The sequence below is a fragment of the Chiloscyllium plagiosum genome, unplaced genomic scaffold (assembly GCF_037043375.1).
Source record: "Chiloscyllium plagiosum isolate Xiang-an unplaced genomic scaffold, Cpla_swu_hap1 HiC_scaffold_39, whole genome shotgun sequence".
Taxonomy (NCBI): domain Eukaryota; kingdom Metazoa; phylum Chordata; class Chondrichthyes; order Orectolobiformes; family Hemiscylliidae; genus Chiloscyllium; species Chiloscyllium plagiosum.
The window spans coordinates 32,633,930-32,659,194 of record NW_028270177.1 but is presented as its reverse complement, the minus strand read 5'-3'; the positions used below and the strand labels follow the sequence as shown (position 1 = coordinate 32,659,194).

At 44.8% G+C, this 25,265-nt stretch overlaps 1 protein-coding gene across 2 annotated transcripts in view; it reads left to right on the top strand.

Annotated features, from left to right (window-relative positions):
* The window catches only part of LOC122541072 (basonuclin zinc finger protein 1), a 127,054-nt gene that overhangs the window by 90,983 nt on the left and 10,806 nt on the right, over positions 1-25,265 (top strand). For both annotated transcript variants that reach the window (XM_043677583.2, XM_087981243.1), the window contains one exon: positions 17,255-19,173. In XM_043677583.2, the coding sequence (XP_043533518.2) occupies positions 17,255-19,173 (1,919 nt within the window). The remainder of the gene's footprint in view (positions 1-17,254; positions 19,174-25,265) is intronic.

The window sequence follows — 25,265 nt, the reverse complement described above, 5'->3', positions numbered from 1 at the left end:
CCAGTATCTGGACAATCTAGCCCATTATTCTGGTCGTGAGATTGGGAACTTCTGGCCTTGAGGCTATAATTATTCTGCCTGTAATTGTAGCTCCAAGTGGATCTTTGAACTGGAATAACATATGTATGTGTTGTTACCAAAAAGTGGCAAGTAGCATTCTCAAGCAACATTGGCATTTATATGGTGCCAGGCAATCTCCCCAACATCTCTTTTCACTCAGTGGCATCATCTTCACTGAATCCACCACTATCACGATAGAAGTTTCCTGCTTCCAAAACCCATCACTGACAGCCTAAAGTAGAATGTGCAGAGAAACACCTATTCCTAGAGAGGTCCAGCTTGTCTTTACGCAGAGAATGATAAGGGCGTGGAATGCCCTACCTGCTAATGTAGTCAACTCAGCCACATTAGGGAGATTTAAACAATCCTTAGATAAGCTCATGGATGATGATGGGATAGTGTAGGGGGTCGAGCTGAAAATAGTTCACAGGTCGGCACAACACCGAGGGCCGAAGGGCCTGTTCTGCGCTTTATTGTTCTATGTCTTTATTCTGACAGGTTTTAACCTAATGGGAGTCTGATTGGGGGTGGAGACAATGGATTTTAGTGATGGTGGGAAGGTGGCTGACGATTTTGAAGATTTGGAAAAATAATCAGTGTAAACTGCAAAACAAACAATTGTGTGCCCTAATCTGCTTCTGATTTTCTCTATCGATTGAATTCCACTGCTACATTTTCCCCTAATTTTCACTATCTTGGTTTTGTCAGTGATAAGTAAATTTTGCAGGTGACATAGGAAAGAACCTCACTTTTCCAAGAAGAACTACATGCATTTGAATGTCGAGGGCAGGCAAGCATACCTCCAAGGACATTTAACATTAAGAGTTGAGACATAATTGGATCAGTTCTATAATATTCATCCACCAGTGAATGATGATAAACTGAATTCATTGTCAGGACAGTCCACATTTCTGTAAATCTAAGCACAGTTCCATCCCTGGATAGCATTTTACACACAGCTAAAGTTCTTCAGTACATCCTGTTCTCTTAGAGGCAGGTGCGCACCTAGATGCATTTTTAAATGATAAACATGCCAAACTCAGAACTCTCAATTGTCTCTATTATTTTGTATGATTAACAAAGAAAGTTAGAGATATACAGTGGGAGGGTATTCATTGTGTATATTTTACAGAATCCCAGAGGGAATTTCTCTCCATTTTCACTGTCTTGTTTCTGTCAGTGATAATTGAATTACAGATGCGATGCCATACAGGGAAAAAGCAGTGTTCTTTTATTAGGTGACTGGTGAAGTGGTAATATCCCTACCTCGGAGCTAGAAGTTCTGGTTTCAAGTCCCACCTGCTCCAGAGGGGTGTCCTAACATCCCTGAAACAGTTGATGAAAAATATCAGTGCTCTTGGGATAACGTTGCAGAGTAGTCGATGGTGCTGGATTCAGGCACGGGTTTGATCACACCACAACCAGGTATCCCAGCAGTGTGCATTCAGAGGCATTAACTCTTCCACCTGGTGTGGGAGACCTGGGCTCAATTCTCACTGGGGATGTATTATAACACATCTGAACCTAAAAATATCTCAACATTGGATTTTCCCTCGAAGTCATATTCCTGGGAATTGTCCCGCTGAGTACAAGTTGAATAGGGCTCTTGTGCAGTGGTTGTGTACGTTGAAGTATCTTTCAACACGTTAATTAGGAAATATTTTCAACACTTATCACTCGTCCTACCCTCCCCTAATTTAGTAATTGCAGTAATGCCCTTAGTGCTTCTACTTTATTATTTGTTTTTTTTTAATTATTGACCAAGTGATTTAATGGTAGTTTATCAAAATAAAAAGAAATTGAACTTATTATTCCTGTGAGCCAGGAGACCTGGATTCAAGTCCCGCCTGCTCCAGAGGTATGGAAATAATGTTGACTTGGAAATTGTCTACAGTCTTATTTAAGAGATCCTACATTTGAGCTAGTACGTCCAGCTACAAGTCCCTAAAAATATCTCCTGAAAACTTACTGGAGGCTGTTGGCATTGTGGTAATGCTAGTCAAGTAATTTGAAGGTCAGGACTATTGCTGTAGGGGCTTTGATTGAAATGTGGAAGATAGGAGCAGGCATAGGCTATTCAGCCCCTCAAACCTGTTCCACCATTCAATATAATCATGGCTAATTATTGAGCTTAATATTCTAATCCCATCCTTCCCCCATATCCCTTTCGCCACAAGAGTTGAGAATTACCTAACTTTTGAAAACAGGCAATGTTTTGGCCTCACCCCCTTTCTGTGGTAGTGAATTCCACAGACTGACTCTCTGGGTGAACAAATTTCTCCTTATCCCAGTCCTAAAAAGGTTTACCCTTACCCTTAAGGGGTGAGGAGAAAGTGAGGACTGCAGATGCTGGAGATCAGAGCTGAAAAATGTGTTGCTGGAAAAGCGCAGCAGGTCAGGCAGCATCCAAGGAGCAGGAGAATCGACGTTTCGGGCATAAGCCCTTCTTCAGGAATGAGGAGGGTGTGCCAAGCAGGCTGAGATAAAAGGTAGGAGGAGGGACTTGGGGGAGGGGCGCTGGGAATGTGATAGGTGGAAGGAGGTTAAGGTGAGAGTGATAGGCCGGAGACGGGGTGGGGGCGGAGGGGTTGGGAAGAAGATTGCAGATCAAGAAGGCGGTGCTGAGTCTGAGGGTCGGGACTGAGATAAGGTGGGGGGGGGAGGGGGGGGGAGTGGGGAGGGAAATGAGGAAGCTGGAGAAATCGCCTAGGGACCCTCCAACCACAAGGGATGAATGCAGATTTCTCCAGCTTCGGCTTATGCCCGAAACGTCGATTCTCCTGCTCCGTGGATGCTGCCTGACTTGCTGCGCTTTTCCAGCAAAACATTTTTCAGCCCTTAAACTATGAGCCTTAGTTCTGGACTCTCCCACCATTGGGGCATCCATCCTGCATCTAACCTGTTTAATCCTATTAGAACTTTGTGGGTTTCTATGAGATCCTCCCTCATTCTTCTAAACTCCAGTGAATACAGTCCCAACTGATTCGGGAAGGTAGTCCCAACTGACTCGAGAGGACAGTCCTATTTCTCCTCATACATCAGTCCAGGCCATCCCAGGAACCAATTTGGTAAATCTTTTAGAATTCAGTCAAGTTTGCTTTAAAAGTTGCACTGTCTCTTTAAGTATTATGGGTAGCTTGTCAATTACTTTTTTTTTGCAGAAAACAATTAAACTAATCAAGGTATCAGTAAACACTAGACCATTCCCAAGCTTAAACTAAAGTGTTCATTAACAGGCTCCAGCACAAGAAGTTGAGGGTCGGGAGTCATTAAATGTGATTAACTGCTTCCCTTCCTTGGTGATTGCTGTACCTGCAGGACCCTGGAGAGGCAGCATATTTGTCTATGGTTCATTTGGAGCCTGAGAGCCAGGGAGAGAAGCCATGGATCTTTGTGCCTCACCAGTTCTTCCTCCTTCCATATGGAATCCTCCTCCTTACACTAAATTGTGGTCAAAAATTGGTAACTGTAGACACAGTAGAGTGGAGTAGTTTTATATCAGTTTTGCAGAACATCTTGACTTCTCTATTCTGTGCCTTCATTTAGAATCATAGAGATGTACAGCATGGAAACAGACCCTTCGGTCCAACCCGACCATGCCAACCAGATATCCCAACCCAATCTCATCCCACCTGCCAGCACCCGGCCCACATCCCTCCAAACCCTTCCTATTCATATACCCATCCAAATGCCTCTTAAATGTTGCAATTGTACCAGCCTCCACCACATCCTTGGCAGCTTATCCCATACATGTACCACCCTCTGTGGAAAAGTTGCCCCTTAGGTCTTTTTTATAACTTTCCCCTCTCACCATAAACCCATGCCCTCTAGTTCTGGACTCCCCCACTTCAGGGAAAATGCTTTGTCTATTTACCCTATCCATGCCCCTCAATTTTGTAAATCGCTGTAAGGCCGCCCCTCAGCCTCTGACGCTCCAGGGAAAACAGCCCCAGCCTGTTCAGCCTCTCCCTATAGCTCAAATCCTCCAACCCTGGCAACATCCATATAAATCTTTTCTGAACCCTTTCAAGTTTCACAACTTCTTTCCAACAGGAAGGAGACTAGAATTGCACTAAATATTCCAACAGTGGCCTAACCAATGTCCTGGACAGCTGCAACATGACCTCCCAACTCCTGTACTCAATACCCTGACCAATAAAAAAAAAAGCATATCTACCTGTGACTCCACTTTCAAGGAGCTATGAATCTGCACTCCAAGGTCTCTTTGTTCAGCAACACTCCCTAGGACCTTACAATTAAGTGTATAAATCCTGCTAAGATTTGCTTTCCCAAAATGCAGCACCTCCCATTTATCTGAATTAAACTCCATCTGCCACTTCTCAGGCCCATCTGATCAAGATCCTGGTGTAATCTGAGGTAACCCTCTTCGCTGTCCACTACACCTCCAATTTTGGAGTCATTATGCAAACTTATTAACTGCACCTCTTATGCTCACATCCAAATCATTTACGTAAATGACAAGTATAGGACCCAGCACTGATCCTTGAGGCACTCCACTGGTCACAGGCCTCCAGTCTGAAAAACAACTCTCCACCACCACCCTCTGTCTTATACCTTTGAGCCAGTTCTGTATCCAAATAACTAGTTCTCCCTGTATAACATGAGATCCAACCTTGCTAATCAGTCTCCCATGGGAACCTTGTCGAAAGCCTTAATGAAGTCCATATAGATCACAGCTACCATCTGCTCTCATCAATCCTCTTTGTTACTTCTTCAAAAAACTCAATCAAGGTTGAGAGACATGATCTCCCACACACAAAGCCATGTTGACTATCCCTAATCAGTCCTTGCCTTTCCAAATACATGTACATCCTGTCCCACAGGATTCCCTCCAACAACATGCCCACCACCAACATCAGGCTCAATGGTCTATAGTTCCCTGGCTTGTCCTTACCACCCTTCTTAAACAGTGGCATCACATTAGCCAACCTCCAGTCTTCCAGCACCTCACCTGTGATTATTGATGATATTGATATCTCAGCAAGAGGCCCAGCAATCACTTCTTTAGCTTCCCACAGAGTTCTAGGGTACACCTGATCAGGTCCTGGGGACTTATCCACCTTTACACATTTCAAGACATCCAGCACTTCCTCCTCTGTAACATGGACATTTTGAAAGCTGTTACCATCTATTTCCCTACAGTCTATATTTTCCATATCCTAAAGTTCATCAAAAGTTCTGCCTTCCTTCCATCCATCCATCCATCACTCAGCTATCCTCTCCCACTCTCACATCCCAGCATAGCTAAGCACTTAAGGAACAAAGCATTGAATTTTTGACTTTCTCTTTATTTTTCTACTTTATACTAAGAAGGACTTTAATGTTGAACTTAACTATATTTCCTTATTTCTTTTCCTTTTATCTAATATTTTATGCCTAGGTACCTTTGTACCTATGATGGCACCAGAAATGGCAACATTGTACACTTTTCAACATACTCCTGTATCACATGACAATAAAATCTAATTCTAATTCCAGTTCTCTTCCCCACTAACTCTCTCTCCAACACATTGGCTTCCTTCTCTACTCTGATTCCCCCCCTCCCATCCCAACTGTCTCCCCCACCCACAATCCTGACTCTCTCCCACATGCTCTCATTCTCTGTCAGGGGCCTGCAGGTGTTTGATCAGGAAGGACATAGCCCAAGCCACACACCAGCAAGAGAAAGGAGGTCAGATAGGGCTGAGGTACATGGTTTTGCTTTTACTCACCTCATGCTCCAGCAAAATCCAAAATGAAAATAAACCCCACACCCACACCCACACCCACACCCACACCCACACCCACACCCACACCCACACCCACACCCACACCCACACCCACACCCACACCCACACCCACACCCACACCCACACCCACACCCACACCCACACCCACACCCACACCCACACCCACACCCACACCCACACCCACACCCAGGTATGACATGAGGTCAGTGCACCAGGGGTGGGGGAAGCTGGTCTAATGAATGGAGCTGTTCAGAAAAGTAGCTGTCATTGGCTGATTTGCCTGTCAATTAGGATGGTCTAAACATCTGATTGGCTCCTTTAGGTAAAAGCCATTCAGATTGACAGCTTATCTATCCAGTGAGCCCTAGACCCCATTGCAGCAGTAATCTTTATGATTGGGAGATTGGAAACACTTGGATGTCCCCACCCCACCCCCTTCCTGCCTGCCCACTTTCCCGCCTTCCCACCTTCCCTTGGGCCTGCTGAGGCCTTTCATCACAAGAGCTGGAGTGCATCAGTAGCCCTGGAAAGCTATTTTAATTTGATAAGTTTTCTTTGTAATTTTGCTTTCTGTTATATTGCCCCTGATTGGAGCAGTTCCTGAGTTAAGTCAATTAACTGACCTTAATGTGAGGGACATTTTGACACTGGGGAGAGTTAGAAGCCAATCCTTCAAGAATAAATCTAAAATGGAATAAAGATTGACTTCTGGTTTTCTCCTTCACCAACTAATCATCAGAAGTTGAATATTTGACCTTGCCTTTGATACTGTTGATTTTAGCATGTTTGTGATCACAATTATCTAATATAGGCAGTCGATGATTTGTAGCAATTTTCTGATCATTTCTGGAGTTTGTTCAGAAGCAGCGGTTGATACATTAGTTACTTACTGTGACAATTGGGGATGGTTCACTGATACCAGAAGACAGAAAGGCTGCTGGCACAGAATGGGTCCGTCTCATTAAAATGCAAAAGGTTGTAACTTGCTCTCTAGCTGAGATATTATGAAACTCTTCCCTCCATCTTCCTCCAGTACGTTGTCTATCTGGGGAAGACTACTTTCTCAGGACAGCCTGAGAAGAACTCCCAAGATAAGAATACACAATGTTACTTCCAGCAATAAAAACCCTTGTCCCTGATTTGTTCGATCTCAACTTTTTGACTTCCAATTATTCCGTATGTACTGGCAGCACCATTTCAACTCATGGTTGAACCTGTTGCAACTGCTGTCAAGAGTAAAGTCACCATAATCCTATCAAACCATGGGGCTGCTCTCCCATTAGAGAGTAACCTTAGGGTCACCACAGCTGAGGTGAGGGGCGTGTTTGGCAAAGAGAGAGCTACCTTTGAGGTAACCTGGGATTTGAACCTACACTATTGGTGATACTGTGCCTTGCAGCCAACTGGGCTAACTGGCCCCCTATTCTCATGAGCATCCAAACAGAGAATCATTCATCTCCTGAGAAAAAAGAAACACTTCAATGTCCAGTTTTCAGGAGTGAATACTCGCATAGAATCCTTACAGTGTGGAAGCAGGCCATTTGGCCCATACTAACCCTCCAAAGAGCATCTCATCCCAGTAACCCTGTATTTCCCATGGCTAATCCACCCAGCCTACACATCCCTGGACGCTATGGGCAATTTAGCATGGCCATGTTTACCTAACCGGCACATCTTTGGACTGCAGGAGAAAACCAGAACACCGGAAGGAAGCCCATGCAGACAATGTGCAAATTCCACACAGACGGTTGTCCGAGGGTGAAATCGAACCTGGCCCCTGTTGTTGCGAGACAGCAGTGCTAACCACCGAGCCATCATGGTATCCAAAATATTGCCGACTGGAAAGACAAAATAATAAATGGAACAGAATGTTGCTAACATTATCCAGATATTGGCTGTAAATTGTGGTGTTTCAGTAAACTTCCTTTTATGGGTGTTCTTCTATCAATAACTCAGAATTAGTTCTCGTTGATTTAATTTAGAGGCATTTGCAGTGTCTACATTCCTCAGAAATCAAATGCAAATTTCCCTGCAGGACAAATTTGTGTACTTTCAGGCAGCTGATACTTTATTTGGTTATGGTCTTCAGGTAACTTCTTCACCACATAACATGTTTCAATTTGCTGATGTTATAGAGCTCAGTGAGAAAGTAGGCTATGGGGAGGGTATGGGACTAAACTTTCTTTTCCAGACAGGTTTGGGTGCAAGCTGGGAGTTAAATCTCCTGGAAGTGATGTCAGATGGAGATGTTGATATCAGTCACCCTTTGCCAGATTTCACCCTGGGTGAGTTTGTCAGTCAACATGGCAATCGATCCCTCTAACCCCCACCTCCAAAGAAGAAATTTACATATTTAAATGGGCAATAGTTTCTGTTTTATCCAAGAATGCTGGGTTTAGCTGTGAGCAGGCTGTTTTCCCGAGCTGTCAGCAATCTTCCAGGCCCATTGCTGCAGGGACACAGTAAGAAATGCTCCTTTAGTGACCCTAACGGACAATAGTTGCTTACAGCAGCAGGAGGATACTTTGGAAAATGGACTAGTGATTCCTATAAAGTGTAATGAGGAAGGCAGTGGGAATCCACCCCATGTATTTGCTTCCCTAATCAATATCACCCATTGCTTATTGAAGCTGAAAATGGGAAACATAGAAAACAGGAGCAGGGTTAGGCCATTCAGTTCTTTGAGTCTGCTTCCCCATTCAGTATGATCATCCAACTCAGTTCCCTTTTCCCATTTTCTCCCCATTCTCTTTGATCCCTTTAGCCTTAAGAACTATATCTGACTTCTTCTTGAAAACATTCAATGTTTTGGCCTCAACTGCTTTCTGTGACACAGAATTCCAGAGGCTCACCACTCTCTGTGTGAAGACATTCCTCCTCATCTCAGTCCCAAATGGCCTGCCCCATATCGTTAGACTGTGACCCCCAGGTTCTGGACTCCCAGTCATCAGTAACATCCTTTCTGCATTGACTCTGTCTAGTCCTATTAGAATGTTAATGGATTCCTATGAGAGGTCCCTCATTCATCTAAACTCCAGTGAGTATTGTCGTAACCGATTCAATGGCTCTCTTCATACAACAGTCCTGCCATCCCATTAATCAGGCTGGTAAACTTTCTCTGCACTCCATCTGTGGCTAGAACATCCTTCCTCAGATAAGGAAACCAAAACCACATACAATTCTCCAGATGTGGTCTCACCAAGGCCCTGTACAATTGCAGCAAGACATCTTTCGCCTAGGAACCCTCCAACCACAAGGAATGAACTCAGATTTCTCCAGTTTCCTCATTTCCCCTCCCCCACCTTGTCTCAGTCCCAACCCTCGAACTCAGCACCACCTTCCTAACCTGCAATCTTCTTCTTGACCTCTCCGCCCCCACCCCCACTCCGGCCTATCACCCTCACCTTATCACCCTCACCTTAACCTCCTTCCACCTATCGCATTTCCAACGCCCCTCCCCCAAGTCCCTCCTCCCTACCTTTTATCTTAGCCTGCTTGGCACACTTTCCTCATTCCTGAAGAAGGGCTCCTGCCCGAAACGTCGATTCTCCTGCTCCTTGGATGCTGCCTGACCTGCTGCGCTTTTCCAGCAACACATTTTCAGCTCTACTTTCAGTGACTGGTGTACAAGGGCACCCAAGTCCCACAGCAGCCCCACCTCCTTTCCCCATCCATCACCATTTGGACAATCAATATCTTGCCTTCCTGTTTCTGGATAACTTCTCATTTATCAGTAATCTACTTCATCTGGCATGCTTTTTGCCCTCTCACTCAACCTGTCCAAATCACACTGAGCTACCACTGCGTCCTTCTCATAGTTTATCCTCACTCCCAGCTAGAGCGCATAGGTTTAAGGTGAGAGGGAAAAGACTTAAAAGGGACCTAAGGGGCTACTTTTTCACACAGAGAGTGGTACGTGAATGGAATGAGCTACCAGAGGAAGTGGTGGAGGCTGGTACAATTACAGCATTTAATGGATGGGCATGTGAATAGAAAGAGCTTAGAGGGATAAAGCATTGTGGGTCTACCAATATGAAATAGACTACAGTGGTTCAAGAAGGCAGTTCAATGAAAAAATAACAAATCAAAATTCCTTGCTCCTAGAGTTCAGTTGTGAGATACTTTCACTATTGTCTGAACAGGTAGTAGCTCCCTTTACGACTCTCTTTCAGACAGAGTTTACACTTTAGTGAATTTTCCCATTTTATTGTAAGGAGCTGAGATGGTCTTATTGTTCTGAAACAATAGTAATGATTGTGAGAAAATAATGACCACTTTTTGGCATAGGTTATTGTAGTTTCCACATTTTAAGCCATGATTCATAGAATTCTCTTTATTTCTTCAAATTATTCTAAGTTTAGTTTTAAATGGCTGGACCTTAATGCTGACTAACATTTCCCTTCATTGTTTAGCTGATATGAAGACTGCAGTTGCTTGCATCCCATAGGCACCTGGTTGTTGGGAAGAGAGTTTGGCCAGTAGAAAATACCAAAATGGCAACAAAAGTGGAAAAGGCTGATCAAATGCAGAAAGACCCGGGTATATTGGAGAGTTGAGCCATGTCATGTTCAATTATTGAATAGTTCAGTATTTGAAGCTTTGAAGTATCATCAAAGGAATATGTGGCTTATGGTTGGTTCAAAATAGGCATCACTCATGAACGATGTGTGTATAACTTTGGGTAACAAGCATCGCTGATGTGTCCAGTTCTAGTTGTCCGGCTATAGGAAGGATAATATTAAGCTGAACAGGGTTCAGAGGACATTTACCAGGATGTTGCCAGGTGTGGAAGATTTGAGTTATAAAGAAAGACTGGATAGGCTGGGACCTTTTTCACTGGAGCGTAGGAGGTTGAGAGGTAACTTTTTAACAGTTTAGAAAATCATGTGGTGTATAGATAGGGTTAATGGGAGGTGTCTTTTGCCTCGGACAGAGGGTTTCAAGATTAGGGGGCATGATTTTAAGAATAGAGGAGAGAGATTAAAGAAGAGATGAGGGACAGACCTTTTACACAGAGGGTGGTTTGTGTGTGGAATGGACTTCCTGAGGAAGTGGGTACACTTAAAATGTTTAAAAGGCGCTTGGATAAGTACATGAATAGGAAAGATTGGGAGAGGTATGGGCCAGGAGCTGGCAGGTGGGACTAGTTTTGTTTGGGACTGGTTGGACCAGAGGGTCTGTTTCCGTGCAGTATGACTTTGTGACTCTACAACAAGGTGATAGGTTAGCTCATTTGGCAGAGCATCAGAAGTTTGTGGGAGTGGTGGCATTCGTAATCCCAAATCTCACAACAATGTTCTGGAGTCAAGAATTCTAATGGTGAAATTCATATTCAATAATAACCTGGAATCAAAAGCTAGTCTAATAGTGACCATGTTACCAATGTCATTAATACTCATCTCATTGATTAGTATTTTGTTTTGAAAAGGGTAGAAAGTTGATTGTTAATAAAAGCTGTTCCCCAAAGATGCTAAGAACTGCTAAGTCAGGAACTCTTGTCTGAGAGAAGTAACTGTGTTGTAAATAATTGCTGAAACGATTTAACTGATTTCTAAGAATTTAACACGAAATATGTCATAATGTCTTTCATATGGCCTTTGATGCAGGAAAACAGGCTCATAATAGAATGTGGTTTTCAGCAGATTTTGTTTTGGTGAGGTTGTAACATTGAGTTTGAAAATCCTGAATGAGATCCAATGAATCCCTGATTCTCGGCATTAAGGAAGTCTGTTCATTATACCGCGCAGTAAGTCCCACTGACTTCCCCAAAACGTGTTGTTATGAATCATAGAAGGAAAAAGGTCAATGGCTAACATTAAATTGCAACCTGGATGTATCAGCATCTGTTTCCTCCCTCATGCCTGGTTCCGTCTACCTTGGTGAAAATTGTGTCCAACAGCTTCAGTGCAATGGAAGAAATATACAATTAACCAATGGGGATGAAGAGGTACCCTCAGAGAATCCTTCATTTTCCAATTTGGTCCATCCTCTGGGACAGGAAATGTTCATATTTGTTTTGCAGAGGAGGTTGAGAGGTAACCTTATAGCGTTTTACAAAATCATGTGGTGTATAGATAGGGTTAATGTAGGTGTCTCTTGCCTAGGATGGAGGGTTTCAAGATTAGGGGGCATGATTTTAAGAATAGAGGAGAGAGATTTAAGGAAGACATGAGGGATAAACCTTTTACACAGAGGGTGATTCGTGTGTGGAATGGACTTCCTGAGGAAGTGATGGATGTGGGTACAGTTAAAATGTTTCAAAGGCACTTAGATAAGTACATGAATAGGAAAGATTGGGAGAGTTATGGGCCAGGCTCTTGCTCCTCCCTGTATCTTCCTGCCCCGGTTCTGTAACCATAGAGATATCTCCAATTCTGGCCTCTTCTGCATCCACATTTTCAATTGCTGCACTCTTGGTGGTTATGCTTTCAGCAGCCTTGATCCTACACTGAAATGTTCACTCCATTACTACTTTCTCATCCTTTTCAACATTGGTGCCTCCAAATTGCAGCCATGCAGTAGCCTAAAAGCAACTGGGATGGCGGAGGGTGGGGGCAAGTTCCTCTGTAGCAGTACAAATAGAAAGACACATGAGGGTGCTTCTGAATCAGAAAAGGGCAATTCAATTTGCAAAGGCAGACAACAGCAAGTCAGAGAACGAGGTAACTCTGAAGAATTAAATTGGATTGATTTCAATGCAAGGGATCTTACAGGTGAACTCAGGGCATGTTTGGGAACATGGAACTGAGACGCCGTAGCTATTACAGAAACTTGGCTGACAGATGGACAGGGCTCGGTTTTAAATGCTATAGGAAGGTTGGAAAAAGAAGCAAAAGAGAAGGGATGTGATGTTTTTGATTAAGGAAAGTTGATTGGAGAGAATATTTCTGAGGGATCATAAAGTGAAACTATGTGTGTAGAAATTAGAACTAAGAAAGGGATGATCACCTTGATGGGATTGTACTATAGATCTCCCAGCAGTCGAAGGGAAATTGAGGAACAAATATGTGGAGAGACCTCAGCTATATCTAAGAATAATACTGTTGTAATAGTAGGGGATTTTAATTTTCCAAACATTGACTGGGTCTGCCTTGGTGTTGAAGGCTTGGATGGTGAGGAATTTGTTTTAATGTGTTCAAAAATTTTTTTTTTATCAAACTGTAAATGTACCTACTAGAGAAGGATCAAAACTTGACCTTCTCTTGGGAAATAAGACTGGGCCAATGATTGACATGTTAGTAGGGGAACACTTTGGGACTAGTGATCATAATTTTATTAATTTTAAAATACTTATGGAAAAGGATAAAAAATTAAATTTCTTAACTCGGAGTAAAGCAAACTGTAAAGGTATGAGACAAGAATTTCCAAAGTTCTTGACTGACAAGTGGGAGGCTTTCAAAAGTGTGATAATGAGAGCTCAGAGGCATTATGTTCCTGTTAGAGTGAAGGCTAAAGCTGATAAGTGTAGGAAACAATGGATGAATAAAGATATTGAGATTCTAGTCAAGAATAAGAAAGAATCACATATTAAATATAGATAATTGTGATCAAATAAATCTCTGAAGATTATAAACATTGTAAGGGGTATTCTTAAAAGGGAGATCAGGAGGACAAGGAGGGGATATGAGATAGCCTTGGCAGATCAGGTTAAGGATAATCCAAAGAGATTTCACAAGTACATTAAGAGCAAAAGAACAACTAGAGGAGAGAATTAGGCCCCTTAAAGATCAATGAGTTCGCGTATTTGTTGATCCTCAGGAGATGGGAGAGATACAAAATGAATTTTTTGCATCAGTTTTGAGAAAGACATGCTTTCATTAATGGCCAAGTTTGGTCTGATGTGGAGCTCCTTGTGATGCTTTACTGTGTTAAAGGTGCTATATGAGTGCAATTATTATTGTCACAGTGATGACCACACCTCCGTTTTCCCTCATCTGATATCTGAAGACAATCTTTTCCTTTGTCGGAACCTATCTGGTTTCACTGGCTCTGTTTAATGTAAGTAACTGAAAGCTGTGGCCCAACCTGAGGTAGAACTGTCCTGTTTTGCTGTCCCTCCCTTTGCCAACACTTCCCTGATGACAATATCCACAAGACTTGCAAGTGAATAGAGAAGTCTGAAGCTGTTTTGGATTCATCCCAGCTGGTGTCCTTTGTTACCCGAGAAGAAGTATTCAGAACCCAGAGACTGCAGCTTGCAATCCCTCCTTGTGCAGGGTGAAGGCACTTTGGCCCCTTGATTAAAAAAGAGTATGTCTGATCTTACTGTAACCTCAAATCCGTATTCCCACCCACTCCTAATAACCTTTCAACCTCCACCTTTGCTTCCCAAGAAGCTGTCCACCTCTCCACTGAATTTCAGAGAGTTCTCAGACCCCCTTATGAGAAACAATTTTACCTCATCCCTGTAGGTGATCCCTCTGTAGCCCCTTAGCTCTCGAGTCATCCGTAAGAGGAAGCATGCTCTGCACAGACACTCTACCAAGATCTCTCAGGATCCGGTATTGAATGTCAAACCCTGTCCATGTGGAACTCTAATTACACACTCCCTTTAAACAGCACAGGCAGAAACCCGACATCACATTTCTTCCCTCAGTGTTGAAACTCTCATGGATATCATTTACCCCCTCAAGATTACACTTCCTCAGCTGTTTTGGTTTTATTTTGCTAGAAACAGTTTTGTTTATTTCCCAAACCTGATTCTGCACAGATTCCAGCTGATGTAATTCTGCCATCTATCTATTTTGTACGTCTCTCCATCATTTCCATTTGCTGATTTCCATCACTTCTGAGTTAGTTAGCTCCAGTGCATCATTTTTCAGATCCTCATCCTTATTTAAATATTCTCTCATGCTGTCAGCATGCCTTTCTTCCTCCTTAGGTCCCAGTGTACAACTTCACTGAGGCTGGCCATAGGGTCATACAGCACGGAAACAGACCCTTGGGTCCAACCAATCCATGCCAACCATAATCCCAAATTAAACTAGTCCCACCTGCCTGCTCCTGGCCAAAATCTCTCCAAACTTTTCCTATTTATGTACTCATTTAAGTGTCTTTTAAACGTTGTAACTATGCCTGCATCCACCACTTCCTCAGGAAATTCATTCCACGCACAAACCACCCTCTGTAAAAAAATTACCTCTCGTGTCTTTTTAAAATCTCTCTCCTCTCACCTTTAAAATACTCCCCCTAATCTTGAAATCCCCTATCCGAGGGAAAAGACACTTATCATTAGTCCAATCTACAGCACTCATGATTTTCTAAACCTCCATGTGGTCAGCCCTCAACCTCTATGTGCCAGTGAAAAGAAGTACCAGCCTATCCAGCTCCTTGTTGTAACCTAAACCTCTACTGCAATGCTCTCCCTCTCCCCTTTCCCTGCCCTCTAGCATCATCTCCAGCCCCATCATTGGGGACGCAGTCTAAGCCATCAAACCTATGTTATGGACCAGATCAAACCCCTCAAAATATATTCAGAAGATACCCTAGACTCCAACCTTTTCTTATTTTGAGTGGGAACGTGTAAGGCATCGTGTTCTAGATGTAATTCATTTGGCCAAACTACCAAGCTTGAAGCAAAACACACTTTATTCTTTACTATAGTTATAATCCAAACAAAAGGAAGAAGAATTATCTCACCTTAACTCTACTGGAAACCTTAACAGAATAATAGATTAGTTAATTCCTAAGCAGTAACTGTTCCGATATAGTAGCATCCCATAAACACACCCTTAGCAAAGGCAAATTCAGTAAAATAGATGATCTTATATACAATTCTAGCAGCAGGAAGAGAACCCCCAACGTTTGGCTGTAATAGAAAGTGGACATCAGCTTCAAGACCCCAGCAACTGCTACTGAAAGTTAAACTAAAATCCTGGTTCTGTGGGAGCTTGACCCCCTCCTCCCCCCCGGCCCAGCCCACTTCACTCCTTCTATTCTTCCAACTTAAAAAAAAAACACGGCCTCACAAGCTATTTACTTTATTGGCTTGAAGCAGGCTGCTCTATATCTCTGTCTCAACATCTCTTCATAAACAAATGCAGGACAATATAGACCTCTTAAGGCCGTAGTGTTGTCACACCTGCATTCTCAAATTATCTTCCAAAACTCATCCAGTTTGCGATATGTTTCAATGCTTTCGGAGTCACCTCAAAGTCTGTCAGCTGGTTATAAATACTCACTGGGTTAGTTAGTTATTTAGGTAGATGTTGTATCTGTTGTTAAATGAGCTGTTGAATCATGTTACCTTGGGGCTTTAAGCATACTAGGTAACCCACTCTGCCGAGGACATGGAGGTCCTGGGCCTCCTTCACCTCCGCTTCCTCACCACCAGATGCCTGGAGGAAGAACGCCTCATCTTCAGCCCCGGAACACTTCAACCCCAGGGCATCAATGTGGATTTCAACAGTCTCCTCATTTCCCCTTCCCCCACCTCACCCTAGTTCCAAACTTCCAGCTCAGCACTGCCCCCATGACTTGTCCGGACTTGTCCTACCTGCCTATCTCCTTTTCCACCTATCCACTCCACCCTCTCCTCCCTGACCTATCAACTTCATCCCCTCCCCCACTCACCTATTGTACTCTATGCTACTTTCTCCCCACCTCCACCCTCCTCTAGCTTATCTCTCCACGCTTCAGGCTCACTGCCTTTATTCCTGATGAAGGGTTTTTGCCCGAAACGTCGATTTTGCTGCTCCTCGGATGCTGCCTGAACTGCTGTGCTCTTCCAGCACCACTAATCCAGAATTTTTATCAATGTTCATTCAACTCATGTGAGCACTTATTTTGAGTTTTCAGTTTCCTCTCTAAAGGTGGAGCATCCTCTTGAAGTGGTAAGTTGACCCGAAGAAAAATAGTATTTTTCCGCACCACTTTTCACATCCTGAATAGTTCATCTTGCCTCAGCTGGCAAAGAGCGAGAGCTGAGAGAGAAAACTAGCCCCATCCTTAACCTGTCTGTGTGGAGTTTGCACATTCTTCCCGTGTCTGCGTGGGTTTCCTCCGGCTGCTCCGGTTTCCTCCCACAGTCCAAAGATGTGCAGGTCAGGTGAATTGGCCTTGTTAAATTGCCCATAGTGTTAGGTGTATTAGTCAGAGGGAAATGGGTCTGGGTGTGGACTTGTTGGGCCGAAGGGCCTGTTTCCACACTGTAGGGAATCTAATCTAATTGTCAATTGTCACATTACATGGGAGCCAGAGGAAATGCTTGTTTACAAACTAGACCATTGTTTGCTGGAGCTGATACAATAGGGGCGACATTCTGAATCTGTGCTGATTGCTGGGTACCAGCATAAACAAGAAAATCTTGAGTCTTTGCCCACAGCACTTTGCTGTGTGCCAATGGAGACGGTGCCCATCACCCGTAGGGAAACAGGCATTGTCAATAAAGTATATCATGCCAAACTACATTAGAGTTTTATTCCATGTCAATTCTTGTATTGCAGGATGCCTCAGGAAAAGTACTTGATCGGTGGAGCATAATGACCTATGAGGAAGAAATGGTCTCCCTCAACCAATTCCTTCGTTTCGGAGAGACCAAATCCATCGTTGAACTCATGGCAATTCAGGAGAAGGAGGGACATGCTGTTGTCGTCCCACAGACCAAAACTAACTCTGACATCCGAACCTTTATAGAAAGCAGCAACCAAACCCGAAACCCTGCGCTAGTCACCCAGCCTGAGAAAATCAATGCCAGCAGCACTCATCACTTTGAGAACATCGTGAACAATCTGGCATTTATGCTACCATTCCAGTTCTTTAATCCTATCCCAATGCCTCTGCTGGGGGCGTCTCCCAACAGTTTCCTCCTTGATCAGTCTCAAGACACGCCACGAGAATCCAAGCAAGACATTCCCGTTCCCCTCAGCAAGAGTTTCCTTTCGAACGCCCAGGCTGACTCTTTCCCGAGTCCTGAGGCAACCAGCCAGAACTCCCAAGATGGTATTCACCACGATACAAAGAATAAGTCCACCAATGAGCCCAGTGCCGTGGCATCCCCTGCACTCAGTGTAACACCGAAACACGATGTTGAGCAACGGTATGTGCCTTCTCATGTCAGAGTGAAATCCTTAGAGAAAGCCGCTTCCCTAACAAACAAGGGGCGTGTTTACTGCAGTGCATGTGAAAAGACTTTTTATGATAAAGGCACATTAAAGATTCATTACAATGCTGTTCACCTGAAGATTAAGCACAGGTGCACGGTGGAAGGTTGCAATATGGTCTTTAGTTCCCTACGTAGCCGTAATCGCCACAGCTCCAATCCCAACCCCAGGCTTCACATGCCGACCATGAAAAACAACCGTGACAAAGATCTGAGAAACTGCTCCTTAACAACAGTCATCCAAGTCAATAACAGGAAGCTCAATATCAGCAACTGCCTTGGCACCGATGCCCGGTCACTTTCAGGGTTTGATAATCCCCGTGCAGAGCCAGCCCCTCAGAACAGCGTTCAGATTGGCATTCCCAATGCCGGGCACAGCAACATGTTTCAAAACCTGAAGACCGTTCAGCCGGTTCTCCCATTCTATCGCAGCCTGGTGCCACCATCTGAACTCGCCATCCCCCAAGGCGCCCTCCCACATTTGCCAGTCACAGCTCCCTCAGTCCCAGGGCAGCCTCCTGCAAGAGATCCTGTGCCGAAAAAGAAATCCCGGAAATCGAGCATGCCAGTTAAAATCGAGAAAGAAAGTATGGAAGACTTAGAGGACTCCGAAGGTGGAGCTCCTGACAGTGCGGCAGCTGCACTGCAGAGAAGTGACAGTGAGTTTCAGCATGTCAAGGATGGTTTAGAAAGAACAGAAAGTGGGCTGAGTTATTTGTCTGACTTGGAGGAGCAGAGCCTCAAAGGGCAGCAGCGGCCTGATTTGATGTCTATCAACACTGGAGCAGATACTGAGGGGAAATCGGTCAACAGCTCCCTTCACTTGGAAAATGGAGATGCTTATGCGCAGGCAAAAACTGTAATCATTTCGTGTCCTGGGGAGGAACGAATGGAGTTTGAACCTGACAGTAGCGAGGGCCTGGTATTTAAATCAGAAGGTTGGTTACAACCCACCAACAATTCTAAAGAAGTGCAGTACAGGCTGCTGAATGGAGGCTTTAGCAGTGCATTACTGCCTCAGAGGCCTGGCTCACCATGTTCCGAGAGCCCAGCGGTGAATGGCTGCACATATCTGCAGCCAGTCGCAGATAAGGGGGATAATCAGGGTACTTCTAATCCTAACTATTGCTATGTCTGCAAGAAGGTGTTTAAAAGTTCTTACAGTGTTAAGTTGCATTACAAAAATGTGCATCTAAAGGAGATGCACCTGTGCACAGTTGGAGGTTGCAACGCAGCTTTCCCATCAAGGCGTAGTAGGGACAGGTCAGTGAAAAGTTGCTTTTTGCTTTTTTTTTTGCTTTGTCTTGTTTTCTTTTTTTTCCCGAAAGCCAAAAGCATTCCGTTCAATAATGTACTGATTCACGTCGTCTCGCATTCGCACAGTTGCATGTTTTGAGAACCTTTTGCCTGGATTCCCCCTGTTGGCAAACAGCACTCGTGCCTGGCCCAGGTACAGAAAGCAGGGCTGTGTCTGAGACGGTGCTGTATGGAACTTTGGCTGCACGACCTGCTTCGAGCCCAGGGAGTCCGAGCTGTAACTGAGGTGCAGAGGAACAGGAAGCAAATAAAATTGGACTGCGGGGGTGGGGGGTGGTTGGGGGTGACAAGTATAGTGGCTGAAGAGAGATCAATCTTTCAAGTGGCTCACCATTAAATTTGCCCTCTCGTTGTTTTAATAGAAACATTAAAGCTCCCAATTGCTTTCAGGTGCAAAATAAAATGGCTTGCGCAGGACTTATTTAAAATAATATACAATGAGTGGCTTTAGGACAGAATTTCAGCTCCCAATTAAATTTAAAAGAGAACTGCTGTTCTGGCAAATTTAACCTGTGAGGAGCTGAACCCAAAATTCCAGGAGAAGTGGCTCAATGGTTAGTACTGCTGCCTCACAGGGCCAGGTTCGATTCCAGCATTGGACGACTGACTGTGTGGAGTTTGCACATTCTCCCCGTGTCTGCGTGGGTTTCCTCTGGGTGCTCCAGTTTCCTCCCACAGTCCAAAGATGTGCAGGTCAGGTGAATTGGCCGTGTTAAATTGCCCATAGTATTCAGGTATGTGTAGGTTAGGGGAATGGGTCTGGGTGGGATACTTTTGGAGGGATGGTGTGAACTTGTTGGGCCAAATGGCCTGTTTCCACACTGTAGGGATTCAATGAAGATCCAGTCTGATCCCTGAGTTACCGGATGTCAGCCTCAGTGCCAGGAGGGAGGGGGGGGGGGGGAGGGGGATGGTCACAGCTTCTGTGAGAAATGGAAGGCAGAGGGTGGGGTTGGAGGTGTGGGGGGGGGGAGGGGGGGGTTCAGTCCCCTTCCCTGTTGACTCACCAACAGAAATGCACTGCATTGACTCACATTGAGTACAGGAGTTGGGAAGTCATGTTGAGGACATTAGTGAAGCCAGTTCTGGTCGCCCAGGATATAATTAAGCTGGAGATGTTACGGGAGACATTTACCAGGATGTTGACAGGAATGGATAGTTTGAGTTTATAAAGAAAGGCTGGGATGTTTTGACTGAAGCATAGGAGGGTGAGAGGAGACCTTATAGAAGTTTATAAAATCATGAGGAGTCTGGATAGTCAATGGTACTTGTCTTTTGCCTAGGATGGAGGATTTCAAGACAAGAGGGCATATTTTTAAGGGGAGAGATTTAAACAAGACATGAAGGGGAAGTTTTTTTACACAGAGAGTGGTTTACGTGTGGTGGATGTGGATGTGGGTACAATTACAACGTTTAAAAGACACTTGGATAAGTACACAAATGAGAAATGTTTGGAGGGATATGGGCCAGGAGCAGGCAGGTGGGACTAGCTTAGTTTGGGATTATATTCTGCATGGATTGATTGGACTGAAGGATCTGTTTCCATGCTGTATGGCTTTATATTAGGAATAGCCATTTGGATGAGGTGCTGAGGGAGTCCTCATTCCTGTGGGATGGAATCACAGCAAGCATTCACACTTGGAGAGGGTTATCTGGTAATTGTCAAACTGGGGTCTTTGGTGTGCAGGACCTCCTCTGTGCTGGTCACCCATTCTGTACCTTCTTTGTCACTAGGGTAAAATCCTGGAATTCACTCTCTAATAGCATAATCGGTCAAGCCACAGCAGGTGGACTGCCGTGGTTCAAGATGGCAGCTCACCACCACCTTCTCAAGGGCAACTAGGAACGGGTAATAAATGCTGACCAGCTGGCAATGCCACATCTCACAAATGAGTGAAACCAAATTCGCCAGGCTGGGAATCGTTATTGAAAGGCCACTCAAAGATTTTCTTCCTGCAGGCCTCATCAACAAAGGGTTAACTCTGTTTTGGTACTCCAGATTAGGCTCCCCCCCACCAATTCCTGTCAATCTGGAGCCATGATTTTCTGATTTTATCCTATTTTAGTCACATTAATAACACTGTCATGCCGGCTCCCACACATCCCCCCCTCACCTCCATCCAAGGCCCCAAAGGATCCTTCCAAATCCAGAAGAAATTTTCCTACACATGTGAACAACTCATCTACTGTGTCCGTTGCTCTCGATGCAGACTCCTCTACATTGGGGAGACAGGATGCCAACTTGAGGAATGTTTCATAGAACATCTTAGGGACACAGGTACCCAACAACCCCACCACCCTGTAGTGGACCACTTCAACTCCCCCTCCCACTTGCCCAAAGACATGCAAGTCCAGAGCCTCCTCCACCGCCAAGTCCTAGCCACCTGTTGCCTGGAGGAAGAACGCCTCATCTTCCACCTAGGGACCCTTCAACCACACGCCATCAATGTTGATTTCACAAGTTTCCTCATCTCATCTCCTCCCACTTTATCAAGATTCAAGCTTCCAACTTGGCACCACCCTCTTGAACTGTCCTACCTGTCCATCTTCCTTCCCAACTATCTGCTCCACCCTCCACTCCAACCTATCACCATTACCGCCCACCTGTAACTACCTATCCCCTTCCCAGCCTACTTTCTCCCCAGCCCCACTCCCCTCCCATTTATCTCTCAGCCCCCTTGGGCACTGCTCCCCCACCCCCACATACCTGATATGTCGACGCTCCTGCTCCTCAGGTGCTGCCTGACCTGCTGTGCTTTTCCATCACCACACTTTAATAACACTGACATACCCCCTGAACAGCTGTGTCTCCTTAATCTCCCCAGTCAACAGCTATCCATCATGTGCTGTAGCTGGGCACAGCCACATTCCCACCTCCTGCATTTCCATGCCTGGAGAGCAATGTTTGAGCTTTCTAACTGTGAAAAGGTTTTACAGTCAAGCCTGAGAAAGTCTGTATCTTTTATTTTATGTGTCTCTCAATCATTCACTCAGAATATCAACATGCATTTGTAAATTTCCTTTGATGTAGAAAAATGTCCCAGGGTGCTAGGCCGACATGTAATCAGATTCAATGAATGGTAAGCCAAAGAGGACAGGGGCTAAAGAGGTTGTAAGAAGAATCTTAATTGAGGAGATAGATGGGGAGTGTGTATAGTTTCAGGAAGCAAATTCCAGAGCGAGTGATCTAATTGGCTGAAGGCTTGGCTATCGTGAAGTGAAATGAGGAGGGTGCAGAGAATCAGAGCAGAGAATCGAGGGACGGGATGGTTGTGGGTTTACAGGATGTGACGAGGCTAGAGATGATAAAGCCATAAAGAAATTTCAAGATGAGAATTTTAAAAGGAATGACTTCAAGATAGATGGTTCATATGGAAAAACAGTCGTTCGGGGTGGGGGTGTGCTAGGCTTGGTGTGATTACAGTAAAGAAGACATGTCCAGACTAAGAGGGGTTGTGTTATCCAGAAAATTGAGAATTGGGAGTTGGCTAGGAGAGCTTTGGGGCAGTTACACCTGGCTTAGTGTCTGAGCAGAGGAAGACAGAAGGGAAAGTTAGCCGTCCTTGTGACGGGCACGATACAAGTCACATGGAAGCTTCTAGTAGATGGTGGCTGGAAAGAGAAGGATGGAATTAGTGGCAAGGATGTGGAATTGATAACAGGGTCAAGGATAGGAGCTCCCAAAATGGAGGAATTTGGTACTGATCCAAGCCTGAGTGCTGGATAAGAAATCACACACAACTGAGAAGCAGTGAAGGAGTTTAGACAGGTGGGTGAGGAGTAACTTGAAACTTTATTGCTGGAACAGCACAGCAGGTCAGGCAGCATCCAGGGAACAGGAGATTTGACGTTTCGGGCACAGGCCCTTCTTCAGGAATTCCTGAAGAAGGGCCTGTGCCCGAAACGTCGAATCTCCTGTTCCCTGGATGCTGCCTGACCTGCTGTGCTGTTCCAGCAATAAAGTTTCAACTTTGATCTCCAGCATCTGCAGACCTCACTTTCTCCTCGGGTGAGGAGTAAGGCTGGACATATGGAAGCAGACCCCATCTCTTCAGATCATGTCTCCAGGGAGCCAGCATGCCGATGACAAGGAAGAAGGGAACCCAAAAAGAAATTCTGTGCTGGAGTGGATGGATGAAATGGCAGAGAAGCAATAGCTGAAATTTCCAGCAAATGCGGTGGTGCCTCCCCCAACCTTGCTTTGAGCTCCAGTGGAACACTGTAGCTTAAGATGGGCCTAGGAAACACTAGACCTGCTACAGCATGGGACAGTTTTCTGTTTTATTGCAAATTACTAGCATCTATAGTATTTTGCTTTTATGGGAGAAATGGGAAGGTAGTTTGTGAAGACAAGGAGGTCAGTGGTGGATGTTGTTGAAGAGCAGATTAACTTAAAGGGAAGCGTGTGGGGTCAGATGCAGGTGAGGTCAGGAAGCAGGATGGACAACAGCTTCATGGGAATGGAGATGAGAGAGCAGTGATGAAGCTGGTGGACGTGATAAGTTTCAGGTGAGGTGGAAAACAAGCTCAAGCTGAATGCCCAGGGGTTGCAGAGAGGGTGGTGCTGACGGGTGGTGGAAGGACAGTGGACCAGGTTAGCACAAACCAAGTAAAAATATATTTCTGAATTTGTCACACTTGTTTGCTAGAGTTGGTGAAAAAGGTGAGGGGATGAACAAGGGAGTTGGTATTGGAAGTTAATTTTGTATTGCAAGCTGATCCTGGAGTAGTGAGCTATTTTGACGGAGGATCCTAAGAACTTTAATCATTTGGTGGGGATTGGACAGATGGCTGCCTGACTGAATGGTTCAACCAGTTGATTCAAGCTTTTTTAGATTACATTAGATTCCCTACAGTGTGGAAACAGGCCCTTCAGCCCAACAAGTCCACACCGACCCTCCAAAGAGTAACCCACCCAGACCCATTTCCCTCTGACTAATGCACCTGACACTATGGGCAATTTAGCATGGCCAATTCACCTGACCTGCACATCTTTGAACTGTGGGAGGAAACTGGACCACCCGGAGGAAACCCACACAGACACGGGGAGAATGTACAAACTCCATACAGAAAGTCACCAGAGGCTGTGATCAAACCTGGGTCCCTGGTGCTATGAGGCAGCAGTGCTAACCACTGAGCCACTGTGCCACCCCATGAAGAGGAACTCTATCCCAGAGGACTCCATATCACTTGACAGGGCAGCACGGTGGCTCAGTGGTTAACATTGCTGCCTCACAATGTTAGGGACCTGGGTTTGATTCCAGTTGCAGGTGTCAGTCAGTGTGGAGTTTGCACATTCTCCCAGTGTCTGTGTGGGTTTCCTCCTGGTGCTCTGGTTTCCTCCCACAGTCCAAAGATGTGCAGGTTAGATGGGCTGGCCATGGGAAATTGCCCATAGTGTTCAGGGATATATAGGTAAGTTGAGTTAGCCATGGACTATGCAAGGTTATAGGGATAAGGTAGGGGCATGGGTCTGGGTGGGATGTTCTTCAGACAGTCAGTGTAGGCTTAATAGGCCGAATGGCTGACTTCCACACTGTAGGGATTCTATGATTTACATCAAGCCAATAGAAAATGGTTAATGCTGCTGTTTATATTCTACATAAGCCACCTCCAACCACTCAGTAACAGATCTTTTGTTCCTTTCTCACTTATGTGATTATCCTGCTTTCCCTTGACCCCAATCACGATGGAATTGAGTGACAATTTTCTTGGGGACAAGAACATTAATAGAGGAGTGGTTAAGTGGAAAAACAGTTGCTGAAGTGCTGTGGTGAATGGAAAGCCAGAGGCTGAGCTTGGAGAAGCAGTTATATTTGTTCAGAGACAGTTGCATTTTTCCCGGGGATGGGGAGGAAGTGAGACTGGAAGCCGATTGGAGAATGGCAGTGGTGGTTTTGCTAAAGAGTGAGACCAAGAGAATGGAGAGGTCACAGGTACTGACAAGATCAGTGGGGTGACCATGAGAATAAACAGGTGAGTATGTGAACAGAAAGGCTTAAGGAGGTTAAAATCTGTATTTAGAATGAAACAGGTTA